Source organism: Danio aesculapii, chromosome 4, assembly GCF_903798145.1.
Source record: "Danio aesculapii chromosome 4, fDanAes4.1, whole genome shotgun sequence".
Classification (NCBI taxonomy): domain Eukaryota; kingdom Metazoa; phylum Chordata; class Actinopteri; order Cypriniformes; family Danionidae; genus Danio; species Danio aesculapii.
In genome coordinates this window covers 53,712,326-53,733,783 of record NC_079438.1, presented here as the reverse complement: position 1 = coordinate 53,733,783, position 21,458 = coordinate 53,712,326, and the positions used below count along the sequence as shown (strand labels likewise).

The window sequence follows — 21,458 nt, the reverse complement described above, 5'->3', positions numbered from 1 at the left end:
TAATCGAAATTATTTTAATATAATATAATATAATATAATATAATATAATATAATATAATATAATATAATATAATATAATATAATATAATATAATATGGATGATTTTATTTATTATATATTCTCATGCTTTTTGTCTTTGACAGCTGTAAATAAACTTTACAATGTCATTATAACATTATTATTTGTTTTTACAGAACATAATAGTCTACAGTAACCCTTAATTTATGATAAATAATTAGCATGCACCTCCTCGATGAAGTCACCACTAGGCTACTGTCAATCTCCAAAGGTTTTCGACACTTTTAGTGGAGAGAATGTGATTAATAAAGATCTCAGGCATCAGGAAAACTCGCTCCTCTATTTTTACTGCGGTAAAACTCTTCGCGGTGACCCGTCAGATTGTTCAGCGGCGGGTTAAGTTCATGTCAGCCCGAGGTTCGAGATTCCTCCGCGGGACAGCAGGTATAAAACTACCGCATGAATGAGTGTGAGGATACAATCACACGCTACTGTCTCAGGACCACCGGTTTCAGCATGAGTTACAGCCCGGAGAGGATGTCTTCTTACCGCCGGCACTTTGAGGGAGGACTGGCCGCATCTTCCACCCTCCAGGTCCGGGTCTCCAGCCCTTCTCCCACCCGCGGGGCCACTAGACACCGGTCCGCCAGCTACTCCCGCAGCACCGGCCGCAGGGCGCTGTCCGGGACACGCAAATCCCGCATGACCAGGTAAATAGGCATCTAATCTAATGTAATATATCTAATGTTCTCGAATATAAGTGCTCAAACTTGACAATCAATTAATAATGTAGCCTAAATAAATAATTAAATATTTTACTGTGTTTTGATTTTAGGAAAATATGCCTAATGTAATTTTACTGTGTTATATGTAGCCTAACAAATTGTATGTAAAAAAAACAATGTGTTCAACTATAAGTGCTCATACTGGACAATCAATTAATGATGTAGCCTAAATAAATAATTAAGTATTTTACTTTTTTTTTAAGAAAAAATGATGTAATTTTACTGTGTTATTTTTAATAGCTCATAATACATTGAATGTACAATTATATAAATCACTAATTAAATATGTTAACTGTATGCTCTTTTAGGAAACTATAGGCTTTACTTTTACTGTGTTATTAGTAGCTCAACACATTTAAATAAAAAATAATTTAGAATAAATAAGGAAAATAATATAATTTTACTGTGTTATTATTTGTCGCCTAATTTTAACAAATTAAATGTGAAACATAATGTCACATTAAGAGATATATGGATGAATGAGTAGACTACAGCCCATTTTGAAAAGTTTCAATCATTTCTCAATGAATATGTAATATATTGTGGTGCATTTGAACAACACAGATATATTAATTAAAATGACTATATATTCAATAATATTTTAGTCAAAAGACAATACAGCTACATAACATGCAAAATATTGTAAGCATTTCAAAACATTTGATATAGTTTTTGTTTCTCTTGATTTGTTCTCACTTTAATTAGTATTTTTTTCTAAACATACACATTTATGCCATTATTTTAATGTAAAGAATAATGAATAATGCCACCGAATACAAGCGCTCATAAATGCTCATAATGGGCAATCATTATTCATTAATTTTCTTTTCAGCTTAGTCCCTTTATTAATCTGAGGTCGCCACCGCGGAATGAACCACCAACTTATTCAGCATATGGTTTTATGCAGAGGATACCCTTCCAGCTGCAACCCATCTCCGGGAAACATCCATACACACTCACCCACACTCATACACTATGGCCAATTTAGTTTATCCAATTCACCTGTACCGAATGTCTTTGAAGCTGGAGCACGTGGAGGAAAACTCACGCAGGGAGGGAACGAATGCAGGGAGGACATGCAAAGTCCACACAGAAACGCCAACTGACCCAGCCGAGGCTCGAACCAGCGACCTTCTTGCTGTGAGGCGACAGCACTACCTACTGCGCCACCGCGTCGCCCCACAATCATTATTACGGTTAAATAAATTATATGTAGACTAATCAAATAATTTTTTACTGTATTTTTTGAGGAAAATAATATAATAATATTATATAATAATAATAAGACAATAATATTTAAATATTAATTATACTTAATTAACTTTTACTTAATTAGTAATAATAGGAAAGTTTACTCTGTTATTACAATGTTTTTTCTACTAGTCTTATTTTTTAACTACAGTCTATATTTCGTATTATTTTGTGAAATGTATTTTTTAAAGATTATAATTGACAGTAATAATGTCCCTTTGCATGTCTGATTCACTCTACAGCAGTGTGAGTATGGGAACACTGTGTCTCGGCATGGGCTTTGGTGTTGCTAGAGGTGCAGTGGATCTGGACGCTGCAGCCGCTGAGAATCAGGCTTTCCTCAGCACACGCACCAGCGAGAGGAAGGAGATGATGGCCCTCAATGATCGGCTGGCTGTATACATTGAGAAGGTATAAAAAATGTCATGCCTTTCACCTTCTTGGCTCTCTCTTTATGGTATCCATTTTGAAGACCGGTGTTTGGTTGGTCCAGGTACGTTCTCTGGAGCAGAGCAATAAGCTGCTGGAGACTGAGATCGATGCCATTAAAGGCCACCATGTGAAGCCGTCTGGTCTGCGATTGCTTTATGAGGAACAACTGAGGGAGATGAAGAAGATTGCAGACCAGATGAAGATCCAGCGGGTGAGACATGATGAACCACAGAGCCACTAATGTACACACTATTCACCAACGTTATGTGTATCTAATTATTTTTCTATGGACAATTAAATGTAATTATGTTAAATTAAATGTCTATTTAATCTTTATTTTTCATGATTTTATTATAATTAAATCTAAAATATGTTGAGTTTGAAATGAAATAAGTGTGTTTTGGCAAATGGCTGATATGCAATGATAATAAAAAGGTAAAGTCACTAATTGATTGACACTGATTGGCCTATTAAATATGGCCATATTTAATGTGTGTATAATGTATTACAGGATCTGGCAGTAGCAGCAAAGGATGCCATGGCAGGTCAGCTGGAAATGCTGAAAGTGAAATACGAGGAGGCTTTGGAGGCCAGGAAGAAGGCGGAGCTCGAGATTGAAGCCTTCAGACCGGTAAAGTCCAATTTAATAACAAAAATACAGTCGGTTTTACATTGCAATGGTGTCTAAACTCCCTCCGTCTACTAGGATGTGGATGCAGCCACCTCGGCCCGAATTGCTTTGGAAAAACGACTGGAAAATCTGGAAGTGGAGCTCGAGTTCTTGCAGAGGATTCACAAAAAGGTGCACAAGTTACTTTGTGTGCAATCTACTCACAGTCACAGTTGGCATTTCTGTGTGGAGTTGCATGTTCTCTGTGTTGGAGTGGGTTTCCTCCGAGTGCTCCCCCACAGCCCAAATACATGCGCTATAGGTGAATTGAATAAACTAAATTGGCTGTAGTGTGTGTGAATGAGTGTGTATGGGGTGTTTCCCAGTACTGGGTTGCAGCTGGAAGGGCATCCGCTGTGTAAAACATAAGCCAGAATAGTTGGTGGTTCATTCTAATGTGTGCAACCAAGCTGAGGGAAAATTAATGAATGAACATTTATACAGTGGGGTTCAGTGTTCACTAGCCATGTCTCCATCCAAAGATGCAAATTACATTTATGTGCAAAACTGGAATATCGCATGAAACATTTGCAAATAAAGCACCATCCAACAAAGTTTCCATCCACCTCAATAAAGTTTCCAAGAGAACAAAATCGTCACTTCCTCATAAAACTTTCTGCCATTTTTCTTATCTGTTGAAGCAAAAATCACATGACGTTTTTGATGCACATGCTGTAATTTATTCAGTAAATATAAAACAAACAAACAAAAAACCTATCTCTGCTTGAATTTTAATGTTTCCCCTTTTCTGTCAGGAAATCGAGGAGTTGATGGCTCAAATTTACGGATCTGTGGCTAAAGTAGATGTCGCTTTCTCTTTGCCCGATCTGGCGTCTGCCCTCAAACAGATCCAGGCTCAGTATGACAGTATTGCCGCGCAAAACCTCCAGGTAATATGATATAATATGAAATGCTCAATCTGCATATATATATATATATATATATACATACATACATACATACATGTATATATATAAATACATACATACATACATACATACACGCATATATACACATACATATAGTTGAATGCAGAATTATTAGCCCCCGTTATTTTTTTTTCCCCAATTTCTGTTTAACGAAGATAAGATTCATTTCAACACATTTCTGAACATAATAGTTTTAATAACTCATCTCTAATAACTGATTTATTTTATCTTTGCCATGATGACAGTACATAATATTTGACTAGATATTTTTCAAGACAATTTAATACAGCTTAAAGTGACATTTAAAGGCTTAACTAGGTTAATTAGGTTAACTAGGCAGGTTAGGGTAATTAGGAAAGTTATTGTGTAGTGATGGATTGTTCTGTAGTCTATCGAAACAAATTAGCTTAAAGGGGCTAATAATATTGACCTTAAAGTGTATTTTAAAAAATTTTAAACTGTTTTTATTCTAGCCGAAATAAAACAAACAAGACTTTCTTCAGTAGAAAAAATATTATCAGACATACTGTGAAAATTTCCTTGCTCTGTTAAACATCATTTGGGAAATATTTAAAAAAGAAACACTTTAACTGACTTTAACTGTATATGCAAATACTGAGGACCCCTTGCTTATCCTCTTGATAATAAAACATCTGGAAAAAAATGTAAACAACACCACAATATCCACAACACTGACCTTTGATCCTTACCTGTTTCTTTGCCGGTGTTTTCTAGGATATGGACGCCTGGTACAAAGGAAAGTTTCAAGATCTAAACAACGTATCGTCGCGCCACATGGAAACAGCGAGAAGCGCCAGAGAGGAAATCATGGGATACAAGAAGGAGGTGAGGGAAAGGTTTGTGTTACTAATAACACCAAATGATTCAGAATTATAACTGAATGCACACGTGTTTACAGATGCAGAACAAACAGAGAGAACTGGATGCCCTTAAAAACAGGAATGAAGCACTGCTGCTGATGATCAAGGAGGCGCAGGAGAATTACAGGAAAGAAGAGGAGGAGCTACATGTAAGGACACGCCCCCAAAAAATTAACAACTATTATTCAATTCAATTTTATTTGTATAGTGCTTTTCACAATTACTCCAAAGCAGCTTTAATACAGGTGTACATAATTGCATTACAATCCAAATCAGAAGGTTATTAGTTACCATAACTTTATTAGATACTACTAACCTTAGCTAATTAACTTGTAACTAATAGCTTTAACAGTTAAAGTTATTATATATAAGCATACTAAAAACATTTTTTCAATTTATTCTCGCTTGATCATGTGTAGATGCGTATAGAGACTCTTAAAGAGGAACTGAGGTCCATCAAGGGGAAGATTGCGCTCCTGCTGAGAGAATATCAGGATCTGCTCAATGTTAAGATGTCACTGGAGATTGAAATCACCACATACAGGTACTGCACTTATATCTGCCACTGTATCATATTATCTTGAGCAAGATATTCATTTCTGTTCGTGACAAGACTGTAAACATCCCGAATCAATGGGGGTGTGGTGGTCATTCAAAAAAATTACTCAGAGGCAGAATTTAAATGGGTTTAAGGCAAGCAAAGTCAAAATATTATACATTTTAATTTTATTTTATAATACATTTTATGTTTATTTTCCATAATTTCACCCATACAGTAATTTTTATTTATTTTTTTAAATGTAAACAAATATTATTGTTGCCTCATATTCAATTACTAATTGAATCACATCAATCTATATGCCTATATTTATATATAGGCTTAACTAGGTTAATTAGGCAAGTTAATTAGATAAATCATTGTTTAACAGTGGTTTGTTCTGTAGACAATGGAAAAAAATAAAGCTTAAAGGGGCTAATAATATTGACCTTAAAATGGTTTTAAGATATATAAAAACTGCTTTCATTCTAGCCAAAATAAAACGAATAAGACCTTCTCCAGAAGAAAAAATATTATAGGAAATACTGTGAAAAATTCCTTGCTCTGTTAAACATCATTTGGGAAATACTTGAAAAAGAAAAGAAAATTACACAGGAGGAATAATTGTGATTTCAACCAATATATATTGTATATATTGTCCACTTCCCATATTGATTTCCTTGTGTTTTTGTAGGAAACTGATAGAAGGAGAAGACAGTCGCTTGTCCAGCATGGTGGGTGGTCTATCTCTCATGGGTGGCAGTGTGAGTTCAGGACTGATCAGCAGTGTTTCTGGGACATCAGCATACAGTTCAGCTGCAGCAGCAGTGAGTTCAGCCGCCTCAGAGAAGATGATCTCCAGTAACTCAACGCTCAACCACAACCATCACGAGTCTGTGGAGGAGTTCACTCATGAGCAGGCCGTGGAGATGACTGAGAGGAAGACCGTCCTCATTAGGTACAAGTAACCCGCTCTACCATGTGGCCTGGTGGCTCAGTGGTTAACACTGTCGCATCGCAGCAAGAAGGTCTCTGGTTTGAGTTCCAGCTGGGTCAGTTGGCATTTCGGTGTGGAGTTTGCATGTTCCACCGTGTTCGTGTGGGTTTCCTCCGGGTGCTCCGGTTTCACCCACAGTCCAAAGACATGCGGTATAGGTGAATTGAATAAACTAAATTCACCATAGTGTGTTTGAATGAGTGTGTATGGGTGTTTCCCAGTACTGGGTTTGCAGCTGGAAACGAATCCGCTGCATAAAACATGCCAGAATAGTTGGCAGTTCATTCCACTGTGGTAACTTCTTATAAATCAGAGACTAAGCTGAAGGAAAATGAATGAATGAATGAATGTGTAATGTGATGGGACGCTGACAAGGCAGTTTTGGATCCAAATGCAAGGCTTATTCAAGAAAGGTCAGACAAGCAACGGTCAACAGGGTCAAACAGGTACATGCAGTCAAATGAGTCGTGGTCATTAAATAGGCGAATGATCAGTACAGGTAGCAAGTAACTTAATCAAACAAAACAAAGCGAGGGTCAAAAACACAGCAAGGCAAGACAGGAAACATGTCGAAAAGTTCACGCGTAGTAAAACAAAACTAAGCCCTGATGTGTGTATGTGTGCACTGTATAAATAGTCCTCTGGCTGTAAGTGTGTGTAATCAGCGGAAACCTGGAACTGGTGTGTGTAAGCGGTGCATGACTGGAGATGTAGTCCAAATAACAGGATTTGAAGTTCTATAGCGATCTCCAAGGATTAGATTGCTGGTGATTGTGACAGAATGAATGAACCCACTCTACAACAATATTACAAAAAATATGCCTGCTTGTGCAAATTATTAGGCCTGAAATAAAAGGGGATTGTTTCAGGATTGTTTATGTCTCAATATTCTGATTGAGTTGCGTTTGTAGTGTGTTGTCTTCATGCTGTTTCACTTCATTCAGTTCAATTCAGTTCAAGTTTATCTGTATAGCGCTTTTCACAATTGTTCCAAAGCAGCTTTGCTAAAGGTAAACATTATTGCATTACAATTTAAAATCAGACAAAAATCAGATTTCCGCAGATTATTAATGTAATTATGTGTAAATATATATTTATTCAGTTTTAAATGAATTTCTGTGATATTATTGACTACTATGAAAATGTTCATGTGATTTATTTACAACCAGTGGTGTAAATTAACAAATTACAAATACTCAAACTAGCGTAATGGAGTAGTTTTTCCCAGGAATTGTTAGTAGTTTTTAGTATAGTAGTTTCAGTTAAAGTTATTATATCCACATAGTTAACTTGCAGTCATTTAGTATATAGCTGATGTCTTTGTGTAGATGACCAATTTTAAACACTATTAAATCAATCAATGTTGTTCGTCCAGCTAATTCCCATCTCTGTTTTGTTGCAGAACAGTTAAGACAGATGAAGACATGATTCAAAGGGACACAGAAGAACGTACCATCACCATTACTGGAGCAGCAGATGAGGACGAGTGATCTAGAGCAGCGGTGTTCCTGTAGGCACAACAGTACATTTTTTGGATGTCTTCCTTATCTGACCCATTCATTTGTGGTTATGGAGTCTCTCCTAATGTTCTGATAAGTTGATTCAGGTGTGTTTGATTAGGAAGAGGTTGAAAATGTGTACTGTTGGTGTGCCTTCAGGAACAGGGTTGGGAAACACTGCTCTAACCGAAGGACCACGAGCTGTGCACATTTTCCATTTGTCTTTAACCAAACACACCTGAATTTGATCATCAGCTCATTAGCAGAGACTGAACGAACTGTAACTGGTGTGACAGACAAAAAAGACATCCAAAACATGCAGTTCTGGTGGTCCTCCGGGAATGTGATTGAGAAACACTGATCTAAAGCCTTGAATTAACCATATTATCTTATTTTGCGAGACACAAAGCCACTAAAATTTCTCATACTTTACCATCTGCCTTGGGCTTTGACTAAACCAGGTGTGCCTAAACTCGGTTCTGGGGGGCTGTGTTCTGCATATTTTAGTTCCAACCCCAATTAAAAACACCTGAAACAGCTAATCAAGCTCTTTCCAGGTATACTAGAAACTTACCGGCAGGTGTGTTGAAAGAAGTTAGAGCTAAACTATGCAGGACACCGGCCCTCCAGGACAGAGTTTGTGCACCCATGGACTAAACCTTTATGAAGTGTGTATTAAGCTATTAACCATGTGTCATTTCAGTGTTTAAAAGGAATAAAGACTCGTCGCACAGCAGTTGTTTTCCAATGACTTGACAACTTATTTGACTTATTTTAACAATAAATATATAACATTTATTTTATTTGTAAAACTCCATTAGCAAGTTTAATTAGAGAAACATCAGTATGAAAATCACATGATTTTGTGGAGAATCCTGTACAATTTAGATTAGGTCTTCTGAAATTTATTGACTAAAATGAGTCTTTTATTGAGAAGCTGCCTCGTGTTGATTGCACATACACTACTGTCTAAAAATCTGTAGGACTTTACTGTTTTTAGAGAACGTATTTAAATGAAATTAATCGGGGGGGGGGGGGGGGGGGGGGGTGGTAGGTTGAGCCAGGAGGCATTAAATTGACCAAAAGTGGTAGAAACATAGATAGTGACAAACATTTAATATTGAAAATTATGAAAGGGCATCCACTGCGGTTCATTCCGCTGTGGCGACCCCGGATTAATAAAGAGACTAAGCCGAAAAGAAAATGAATGAATAAATGAATGTTTTATATTGATGTTGGCACCAGTGGTGTAGTGGTTAGTGCGTCGGCACCTGCCCTTCAGGTGCTTACGGCGACCTTAGTTCGAGTCCCGCCTCGTGGTCCTGTGCTGATCCTCCCCTCTCTCTGCTCCCCACCCTTTCCTGTCGGTGCTCTCTACTGTCCTGTCAATTAAAGGTGAAAACCCCGAAAAAATAATTATATTAAAAAAAGGTATATATTGATACATCGAAATATTTTTGCCAAATAAACAAATAAACTTTCGGATAATCAAATAATCCCCCCCAAAAAATCCTTAAAATTATTATGATTTTTTAGATGAAAAATAATCATGATTGTTTTTCAACACTGATAATCAAACAAATATTGATAATATTTGAGCATTCTTGAGCGAATATTCCTGAACAGCTTATCAAGATATTTAAATGATTTATGAGGACACTGAAGACTGAGAGACTGAGAGAGTAATGATTACAGTCATTGTCACTTATAATAAAATATCACAAAATTTCAGTTTTTGCATTCTAGAACTTGTATTTTTGGTCATATAACGAGATTTCTTCCTAACACGTTCACATTCACATGAACAGTAGTGCATTTCTTCTGTCTTCTTCAATTATTAAGATTGTAAATAATAATTATAAACGTATTGCATACAAAGTTCACACGGATCATGTTTAGACATTTCCATATAATCAAACACTCCCGATAATAAACATTGTCCATTCATTCAGCACAAAGAGTAAATGATAAACATTTACCACTTCCCAAAAATTAGTCTGCGCCACACAAACTAGTTTAATGTACATTCCCAGTGTTTGGCATGATATATAACGCTGCCGTGACGTTTCAATTGATGAATTCTGAATTAATGTATGCATGTTTGATTAATGTAAAGGTTTAGGCTCATCTCCGACTCCTCCAGCAAGACGATAAACAGCCAAGCTGACCTCATGAGCCAAACTATCAGCACCTTCCTGCAAAAATAAACAAGAAAAATTGCACTCACGATCAAATATATTAACATACTCAAGGGAAAAGGGAACATAGTTATTAAGTAATTATAAAGGTTTTCGTACCTGTGTGTCGGCCTCAGCGTAGACTCGGACGACATCTTCAGTTCCTGATGGTCTGACGAAGGATCGAGCATTTTTGTATTTCTTCACTAGCGAGTCGATGGCGTCCTGCAGACCCTCTGGAGTGACTGCCCTCCTCTCTGCGTCCGTTGTATCAATGACCCGCCGGTCCGACACCTACAAAGTACAGCAGTTAAAGAGATTAGCAGGAGTTTAAACTGACAAGACTTGCAGGTGTTTGGTTTGTTGCAGGAGAAACTGAGGCACAGGCTGTAAAAGCACAAGCACCGCCTTCTTTTGAAAAGGGGTGGGATCAGCATCTCATTTGCATTTAAAGGAACACATCGGAAAACACATATGAATGTGTGAGCAAACCTCACAAACACACACCGTGACTTTAAGCTGGCGGTTGGGCAGATCAGTGTAAATCTCATCCCAGTCCTGCACAGACATCCCTCTAATGGCTAAAACGGCTTCGATCACTAGCATATCTGAGATGGCATCTCCCACCGTCTGTGGGACAGAGAGAAAGAGAGATAAAGTATGTAAAAGGGTAGTAAATAAGAGCTTCTGTAACAGCGTTTGTGTTCGTGTATATACCTGGTTGATCAGATTGACTGTGTTCTCCAGGAGTTTTGCAGCATGTTTTCTCTCATCGTTTATGTTGGAGTCTTTCACCAGCTCCACAATTTGCTTTTGGGCGGCTTTGCTGAACAAAACCTGCAACATAGCAAACAATTAAAAGTCATACAAATCTGTTTGACTGAGCCAAAAACAAAAGAACTGAACTGTGATCTGCTCATTTGTTTGAATATTGGAGGAACTAGTAAGTATATAACATAATGCATTTTCAAGCAATTTTTTAATTCAAAATGTAAAACTCAAAATGTCAAATTAAGCACATTATTTTATATTTAATTAATATGTTACATAAAATGTATTAAATCTCAACATACTTTAAAATCAAAATGTAAAATAAAAGTTTAAAGTTCTAAAGTAACTTTAGTTTAAAGTATAAAGCTGATTAAAATGTAGAATTGAAAACAATAAATTTAAAGTCTTCAATTTAAAACCTGTAAATGATTAATGCGCAGGTTAGTGTATACTCCCTCAGCTGTTTTAGTTCCTGTCGGCTTAGTGTTTTTGACTGTTGGGTGCCATTTTGTGGCTCAATAATGCGCAGGTTAGTGTATACTCCTACAGCTGTTTTAGTTTCTGTCGGCTACGCATTTTTGACTGTTTGCGCCATCTTGTGGCTCAATAATGTGCAGGTTAGTGTATACGCCATCAGCTATTTTAGTTTCTGTCGGCTACGCATTTTTGACTGTTTGGCGCCACCTTGTTGCTCAATAATGCGCAGGTTAGTGTATACTCCATCAGCTGTTTTAGTTCCTGTCAGCTTTGGGTATTTGAGAGTTTGGCGCCATCTTGTGGCTCAATAATGCGCAGGTTAGTGTATACTCCATCAGCTGTTTTAGTTTCTGTCGGCTACGCATTTTTGACTGTTTGGCACCATCTTGTGGCTCAATAATGCGCAAGTTAGTGTATACTCCATCAGCTGTTTTAGTTTTTTGTCAGTTTTGCATTTTTGACTGTTTGGCACCATCTTGTGGCTCAATAATGCGCAGGTTAGTGTATACTCCATCAGCTGTTTTAGTTTTTTGTCAGTTTTGCATTTTTGACTGTTTGGCACCATCTTGTGGCTCAATAATGCGCAGGTTAGTGTATACTCCATCAGCTGTTTTAGTTCCTGTCAGCTTTGTGTATTTGAGAGTTTGGCGCCATCTTGTGGCTCAATAATGCGCAGGTTAGTGTATACTCCATCTGCTGTTTTAGTTTCTGTCGGCTACGCATTTTTGACTGTTTGGCGCCATCTTGTGGCTCAATAATGCGCAGGTTAGTGTATACTCCATCAGCTGTTTTAGATTTTTGTCAGCTTTGCATTTTTGACTGTTTGGCACCATCTTGTGGGTCAATAATGCGCAGGTTAGTGTATACTCCATCAGCTGTTTTAGTTTCTGTCGGTTATGCATTTTTGACTGTTTGGCGGCATCTTGTGGCTCAATAATGCGCAGGTAAGTGTATACCCCATCAGCTGTTATAGTTTCTGTCAGCTTTGCATTTAACTTAACAATGAATAAACCATTACTTTTGGAACAATGTTTTGTGTCTAATTTTTATCTTTTGTGGCTTCACATCTGGCTGCTGATAAGCCTGTCTGGCTTTATTCTGCGATAACAACCTCCTGGATGTACTTCATCCCTAACTTAAAATTGTTAATTTTAAACTCAAAAACCAAATTCGTAGGTAAAAAGTTGTAATAAAAATGTAATAAAGAATTCCAAATTGGCTGTTATGTCCATATTTAACAGCTCCGGGTCTGTGTGTGCACATGTATGGGTTAAAAGCAGAGCACAAATGGGTCACCATCCTTGGCCACGCCAAGACTTTCACGTTTACTTTGAACTTACAACTCAAAACACCTCATAGACTTATTGTAAGTCCATATTTACATCCATATTTAACCTCCATCACTCCAGGTGTGTGTTCATGGTGTGTGTGTGTTTGTTCACTGCTGTTTGTGTGCACTTGGATGGGTTAAATGTAGAGCACAAATTCCAAGTATTGGCCACGTCACGTCAAATTCCATACTTGGCCACGTCACGACTTTACTTTCACTTTAAACTTACAACTTGAAACGTCTCATAAACTTATTGTACATCCATATTTACATCCATATTTAACAGCCATTGCTCTAGGTGTGTGTGTGTGTTCACTGCTGTGTGTGCACTTGGATTGGTTAAATGCAGAGCACAAATCCGAGTATGGCTCACTATAGTTGGCCACGTCGCAACGTTACTTTTACTTTAAACTTACAACTCAAAGCGCCTCATAGCCTTGTTGTATTCTGCCTTCATGAAGTGTCATTATTTTCAGTGAACTCACAGTTCCGTGTCCATTGGCTTCAAAGTAGACTCCAATATCATATTCCTGTGCTGCATGGTGAAGGTGCTTCACTCCTGTTTTGGTACAACACACTGACACCTGTGGAGAATCAACACTTTAAGCACAAACCGCAGTGTAAAACAGCAACAGGAGATTTCTTTTAAAGAGCATCACCTTCATGACGTCCTCCAGATAGTGAGTCGAGCTTCCGTTAGCATACGCTGTCTGAACAACAGCAACCTGTAAGTTCAGCTCTGCCTGAACACACACACAGATTAAATTAATGCTGGAATTCACTTTAGGATTTCAGTTTTAATGCGTGTTTGTGTGTGTAGGACCTGTGTGAGCAGCTCTTTGAGGAAAGTGCTGATGAGGGTTGCAATTTTATCTCCGTCCAGAAGATGGAAGCAATTTTTGGAGTCGGTGTAATAGTAAACAATGCGATCGGCATCACCGTCAAATGAACAGCAGCGTTCCCCTACCCCCATACTCACACCTGCAGAAAAAGATATGCGGTATTAGTGTTAAAAATATTTATAATAATGACAGAACTGATGTGTGTTTTAATATATGTTAAAATGTAATTTATTCCTTTGATTCAATGGTGACTTTTCTTTTAAGTTATTATGATGAGCATCACATGATTTGTCAAAATAAAAAAAAATTCAATAAAATAAAAAACTAAACTAAACTAAAATCAAATAATAAATTAAAATAAAATGATAAATAATAAAATAAAACATGATTAAAAAATGATAAAATAAAATATTAAAATAAAATAATAAAATAGAATATTTAAATAAAATACTGAAAAAAAATCAATAATAAAGTAATAAAATAAAATATTAAAATAAAATAAAACAATAAAATAAAATATTAAAATGAAATAAATTATAAATAATAAAATAAAATAATAAAATAAAATAATTTAATAAAATAATGAATAATAAAATAAAATATTAAAACAAAATATTAAAATAAAATAATTAAATAAAATAAAAAAATAAAACAAAAAATTAGAATATAAAATAAAATAAAATAATAAAGTAAAATGTTACAGAAGTTTTTTTTTATAAAGTCTGTTTTACTTTTATCTTTTTCTATCAAATCATGAATGTTCAAAAATTATTATTATTATAGGCAGATTTTTTGTGCTCCTAAATGTTTTGCAACAAAAGATCTGTGTGGAAACTGACAACCCATTCATTTAAATAGCGTACAAAAAAGACGTACAAAAATAAATATATTTTAAAAGTATAACAAAAATAACAAAATACAAATATACAGAAAATAAACAGCTGAATAATATTTTTATTCTGCAAAAATGAATTAAATTTAATTAAAAAAATGTATTATCATCATTTTTTAACAATCAAAAAGATGGACAATAATAATAATAATAATATCAATAATAATAATAATAATAATAATATTATTATTATTATTATTATTATTATTATTATTATTATTATTATTATTGTTATTATTATTATAACAATAATAATAATAATAATTATTATTATAATTATAATAATACTAATAACTATAATAATAATAATAATAATAATAATTATTATTATTATTATTACAACAATAATAATAATAATAATAATAATAATAATAATAATAATAATAATAATAATAATATTAAATTAACCACAAATAATTTATGAGCACTAAATTAGCATGAAATAACCATGAAGTCTAATAAATGCAGAGTTTCTTTGAAATAAACTATTTTAGGACATTTTAGGAATCATCACTGCTTTTCCTCATGGGATGTTCAACAGATCATGTAAATTCCCCTTCAGGGATTTCACACAGACCTTGCGGAGCTTTCTGCTGTACTTTGACGTAATCTGCTCCGCACAAGTGATTGAGTTTTCCACTGCTGCCATCATTAGAAAGCAACACCTGCAGTTCAGAGCGAATGAACGGCTCCAGTTCCCTCATCTTCAATGCACCGATGCCATTTGCTCCATCCAGCAGAAGCCTCTTCTGGTCATCTGTGCGATTCGGGACCTTCGGAAAAGAAGTAGGAAACAATTAAAGCACTAAAACGAAACACCCTGGAGATTACACTGATGTCTGTAAGTCATGCTTACATTCTGGGTGAGCTGAAGGAAAGCCTGGGAGAGTTTCTGGTAATATCCCTCAAGGGTGGCACTACCATAGCGGCCCTTTGTGTTGCAGCAGCACACCATATAATGCAGCTGAGGCGTGCTGACCAGACCATAATCTGCAATCAAGAGAAACACATACCCATAATAAACACAGCCATTCAGCAACCTTTGCACTTCTTTAATAATAAAAAAGTGCACTTCTTCTGTGCATTGCCTCTTCATGTTGGATCACTTAATGCCTTCGTCCCATTTGTAAATCGCTTAACTTACAAAATCTAAACCAACAAAATTGCTAAAAATGTAACTAACAATAAAAATGAACTACTACTTATAGCTATCTTTAAAGATATTAATATATATATTAAATATTCAAACATGTACATTGAATTCATCTTTATTTTTCTAGCGCTTTTACATTGTAGATTGTGTCAAAGCAGCTTAACATAGAAGTTCTAGTAAATTGAAACTGTGTCAGTCCAGTTTTCAGAGTTGAAGTTCAGTTAAGCTCAGTTCAGTTTGGTTTAAATCTAATCTTTAATCGAGTTAGACCAACTAATTAGACATCCAAAATTATATATAACATCAAAATAACATCTAAAACTGAAAATTAAAAGTTTAAACTTTAAATTGTGGCATTTAGTTACTTGTAGTTATTTTTTGTAGTTACTTGTAGTAGAAAATTCCCGTAGGAATGTAAGAGACTCATAAACACACCATGAGTTTTGCCTCCCAAACTGGAAACACCATCCAATACAGCCTGAGAAAGAGCCGCACTGCTAGGCCTGAGCAAAACAAAGAGTCATTCACAAAATTTTACACTTACATAATATATGTTACACATTACATACAGCTAATTTACATTCGAATACAACCAATTTACATGATAATAATCTGAAGCTTTTTCAAACTGAATAATTTCACTTTGGTGCCATAAACATTTGCTTTCAGATGTGAATAAAAGTGTTTTATATACAGGTGAAGCCAGAATTATTAAACCCCCTGAATTATTAGCCCCCCTGTTTATTTTTTTCCCCAATTTCTGTTTAACGGAGACAAGATTTTTTTAACACATTTCTAAACATGATAGTTTTAATAACTCATTTCTAATAACTGATTTATTTGATCTTTGCCATGATGACAGTAAATAATATTTGACTAGATATTTTTCAAGACACTTCTATACAGCTTAAAGTGACATTTAAAGGCTTAACTAGGTTAATTAGGTTAACTAGGCAGGTTAGGGTAATTAGGCAAGTTATTGTATAACGATGGTTTGTTCTGTACATAATCGAAAAAATTATAGCTTAAAGGGGCTAATAATATTGTAATTATTAAAATGGATTTCAAAAATTAAAAATGCTTTTATTCTAGCCAAAATAAAACAAATAAGACTTTCTCCAGAAGAAAAATATTATCAGACATACTGTGAAAATGTCCTTGCTCTGTTAAACCTCATTTGGGAAATATTTAAAAATTAAAAAAAAAATCAAAGGGGGCTAATAATTCTGACTTTAACTGTATGCATCAAATAAATTATTCTTATCTTAAATATGAACTGTAAAAAAATTGGGAAAACATTCAGTGTTTTTCGAGTATTACTTCTGGGTCAAAACACACCCGAACACATTATGATGTTTAAACCACTATGAAATATAACATTTTGCTATTTATTCAAGTTTTGTGAAATGTCTTTTATATATATAACAGTGTATATGTTTATTACTGTTATATATATATATATATATATATATATATATATATATATATATATATATATATATATATATATATATATATATATATATATATATATATATATATATATATATATAACAGCAATAAAACTTTATAAATGACTTAAAAATAAAGTATTCAGCAATTATGTATAACGTATATACAATATTATCCTTCATTATCCTCCTGGAAAACACGAGAGCAGCATGTGTAAAGCACGCACTTCACTGTCTGTACGCACAATCTGTTGTATGTCTTACTGGAATCTTTATGTATATAAGCTTGACGTAAACATTATTAATTAAAACATCTAATTTTATAAACAAATGAAATAAAAGTTTCTGTAGATCATCAAAAACACCAATATTTCTATTCTCACTTCATTTAACTTCATAGAAATTTGTAAATATGCACAAATTATATAGACAGGAATCATATCTTTTTAAAAAGTAATGTGTTTCTGTTTATGTTGGCGGGGGGTCATTATCAGGCACAATTATAATAAATTAATTACTATAATATTAATATTGAATTAGTTAATAACATAGTTAAATATGTTAAATATGCTAACATATAAAATATGCTATTTAAAGGTTATATACATTATACATAATAATACAATATTCAAAATAATGCAATGTACAATATAATATATAATCATGTATAATGCATATAAAATCTATATTATGTATAATTATTTTGCTTTTGTTTGTTTTTTTTAGAAAAAAAAGGCTTCAATTACAAGAATTGTATTGACTGATTACAATGCTAACTGTTTTTGACTTGATCTACAGGCTCATCCACCATGAAGTCTACAGGTTTATATGTACTGAATCTGTCAGTTGTTAAGCTGCTGTGAAAACAGAAGGGAGTCTACCTGGTGTCTCTGCCGATGTAAACGCTGGCCGCTTCACTCATGCTGACGTCCTCTTTCTCTATAATGTCCTTCAGTGCTGTGAGGAGATGCTCCTGCTCTGCGTTGGCCAGCTGTGTGGCGTATTCCTCCCACGCCGCAGCCACCATCTCGCCCATCGGGTCGATTAACTTCACTCCATTATCCTCCTGGAAAACACGAGAGCAGCATGTGTGAGGCACGCACTTCACTGTCTGCACACACAGTCTGTTGTCATTTACTTTACATTACATTTACATGAACTTAATCATATGGCAGATGCTTTTATCTACTTACAAATGATAATAACAACAAGAGAACAATAATAAGTAAATTATTTGCTAATTCCTAGTTAATCTAATGAACTATACGATGTGTGTATGTATATATCTGTGCCCAAATTTGTTATGACAGTAAATTTGGACACAGATGGATGCATGTCTTACCTCTGGGTTATGGGACGCAGTGACCATGACTCCAATGGTGGATTTAGTCTTTTTGGACCTCAGAGTTGCCAAAAGTCCCATGCGGAACATGATGTGGTCCAGATGTTTGGCATTCGTGCGAAATCCAGCAGTGCCGTACTGCAGCGTCAGACCCTCCGGCTTCGGGTGCAGCTTTGACTTCTGAGCGACTTCATCAAATTGAGCCATTTCTGAAGACAAAAACAAAAACAACACAGTTTTTATGCAACTGTCAATTATTAAGATTTTTATTTTTTCATGAATGTTCTTAAAATAGTTTATATTATATCATGCACTGAAAATAAATATATATATCTAAGCACAAACAAGCATCGAATAACTAGCACTGCTTGTGTGTATTACCACTTCTTGTTGAATCGCTGAATGCTTCCTCAAATGTAAGTCAGTTTGGACAAAATCGTCTGCTAAATGACTAAATGTAAATATCCTTATTCTAACTGCTTTTGGAATTTATAATAAATAAACATATTCACAATATTCCCTCTGTTAAAAAAGGAAATAACGTTAATAATGAACCTGACTTCATATAATTTTCAGATTTTTAAGCATGAAGTGTACGCAAATCAGTGCATTATATTTAATTATATAATGCCTCATTTGCATATTTAAACCTTACATTGTATGAAAAACTTTAACAAAAACACACCAATACATAACAAATACATTATAAAAATACACTAATACTTTTAGCAATAATTTCCTTGCTCCAGTTTAGATGTTTACATTTTGAACTTTATAAACAAACCATGTACACTAACAGACAGTGAATACAGATATTAGCGATTTAAATACAATCGTGAGACCAATAAAGATGCTAAAATGTAAATATTAAAAACAATAACACTAGTCAATCTGAAATGAATGAATGAATCTTCTAATCACACAACTGTAACAGATTATGCGGGCTTACAACGGAAAGCACACAGGCGCAACATGATGTCTGAGAGTCGTTATTTTTTAGTATTAAATCATTTTAGCATGAACATGGTTAATGAAGTTTATACTCACTTTTTAATAACTGCTGTTTCTGCAACCGAAGGGTTTGCGCAGCGCTTCCTGCTTCCCTGATTACGTGGCTACAGTGACGCTCGCCACCACGCCCCCTCCTTTGACGTAGATCAATAATTCTTCCATATCAGTTAAGTTTAACCCCCAGATCAAAGGCTAATTATATTACAGATTCCAGTATGTATTTATAGAGAACGATCACTGTTGATTCTAGGATACCGAGATGTTTAAAATAAGAGTATATATAGGCCTATAACAGTATATATATATATATATATATATATATATATATATATATATATATATATATATATATATATATATATATATATATATATATATATATATATATATATTTATGTTCTTTGTAAGCACAAACTGGAATCTTTATGTATATAAGCTTAACGTAAATGTTATTAATTAAAATATCAAATTTTGTAAACAAATGAAATAAAAGTTTCTGTAGATAATCAACAGCACTTCTAACATATTCAATATTTCTATTCTCACTTCATTTAACTTCATAGAAATTTGTAAATATGCACAAAGTATATAGACAGGAAAATAATTGTAGAAATCATATCTTTTTAAAAAGTAATAATGTGTTTGTGTATGATGGGGTCATTATCAGGCACAATTATAATAAATTTATTACTATAATATTAATATTGAATTAGTTATTAAAATAGTTAAATATGCTAACATAAAATATGCTGTTTAAAGGTTTAAATAGTAAAATAGGTATATATGCAGGGCATTGCGTATTTCTGTTTGGTAATGCTGTCAAGAAGTCACTTTATAAATAAGAATTAATTGTACTAATTGAAAATAAAACATGGCGGAGCAGTGGTGCAGTAGGTAGTGCTGTCGCCTCACAGCAAGAAAGTTTCTGGTTCGAGCCTCGGCTGGGTCAGTTGGTGTTTCTGTTTGCATGTTCTTCCCGCGTTGGCATGGGTTTCCATACCGGGCGACGCCACGGTCCTTGCTGTTGTTATATTGATAAGGGGTTTTTGAACCGCACTTAGTCTGACCTGTCACATAAGACCTTTTTGCCTTGGGAGACCCTACCAGGGGTATTAGCCCCAACAACATAGCTCAGGTACTTAAGTATGTTTTGGGAGACCTTGTTAGAGACCCCATTACACAAAAGTTAAAGTACTACAAATGCACCAAGTTCAATAAAATTCAATATGTAAGTTTGGGGCGACACAGTGGCTCAGTAAGAAGCAAGAAGTAAGAAGCCTTACAGCAAGAAGGTCACTGATTCGAGTCTCAGCCGGGCCAATTGGCATTTCTGTGTGGAGTTTGCATGTTCTCCCCGTGTTGGCGTGGGTTTCCTCCGGGTGCTTCGGTTTTGCCCGCAGTCCAAACACATGCGCTATAGGTGAATTGAATTAAATAAATTGGTCGTAGTGTATGAGTGTGAATGAGTGTGTATGGGTGTTTCCCAGTACTGGGTTGCAGCTTGAATGACATCCGATGCGTAAAACATATGCTGGCAGTTCATTCTGCTGTGGCGAATCCCGGATAAATAAAGGGACTAAGCCGAAAAGAAAATGAATGAATGAATGAAAAATTATACGCAAATTATAATTATATAACAATTAAAAATAGATATTTTAAAAGTATATACAGCTAACTGTATATTAGATTTAAATATTCTATTTACTTTTAATTTATGATTAAATCTGATTGATTCATTTATTTAATTAGATTCACTCCAAGCACAAGATCATCCAAAGGACGTTTATATGAATACTGTCAGCCCTGGATGTGTTTCGGGTTCACTTTCAGCTGCGTAAACATGTTCAGAAAAAAAAAGACGAGGCAGATGTTACAACTTTGTTTTGCTTTCAGCAGGAATGGCTTCTTACATGCCTCTACACATAACTAAAACAAAACTCATTTCCCTCAACACACACACAATGTACAAAAGTAGACCAAAAACATAGCAGGGGTCTTTATGGGTTTGAAAG

The 21,458-nt window shown here is 34.7% G+C and overlaps 2 protein-coding genes across 2 annotated transcripts; one reads left to right on the top strand and one right to left on the bottom strand.

The window, feature by feature from the left end:
- The first annotated feature begins 462 nt into the window (after positions 1-462).
- Positions 463-8,712, top strand: ngs (notochord granular surface). The gene is made up of 11 exons (XM_056456081.1): positions 463-728; positions 2,297-2,465; positions 2,548-2,697; positions 2,998-3,117; positions 3,193-3,288; positions 3,912-4,046; positions 4,821-4,931; positions 5,005-5,115; positions 5,386-5,510; positions 6,199-6,462; positions 7,904-8,712. Exons 1-11 carry the CDS (start codon positions 478-480, stop codon positions 7,989-7,991), a joined length of 1,620 nt encoding a protein of 539 aa, XP_056312056.1. The 5' UTR covers positions 463-477; the 3' UTR covers positions 7,992-8,712.
- Positions 8,713-9,683: 971 nt separating this feature from the next.
- Positions 9,684-19,558, bottom strand: pgm3 (phosphoglucomutase 3). The gene is made up of 13 exons (XM_056456080.1): positions 19,483-19,558; positions 18,436-18,644; positions 17,975-18,159; positions 16,078-16,145; positions 15,346-15,479; positions 15,067-15,262; positions 13,579-13,736; positions 13,415-13,498; positions 13,241-13,339; positions 10,895-11,014; positions 10,685-10,807; positions 10,298-10,471; positions 9,684-10,195 (listed from the first exon to the last, which is right to left on the bottom strand). The coding sequence occupies exons 2-13, from the start codon at positions 18,640-18,642 to the stop codon at positions 10,106-10,108; spliced, it is 1,638 nt and encodes a 545-aa protein (XP_056312055.1). The 5' UTR covers positions 18,643-18,644; positions 19,483-19,558; the 3' UTR covers positions 9,684-10,105.
- Between the last annotated feature and the right edge of the window lie 1,900 nt (positions 19,559-21,458).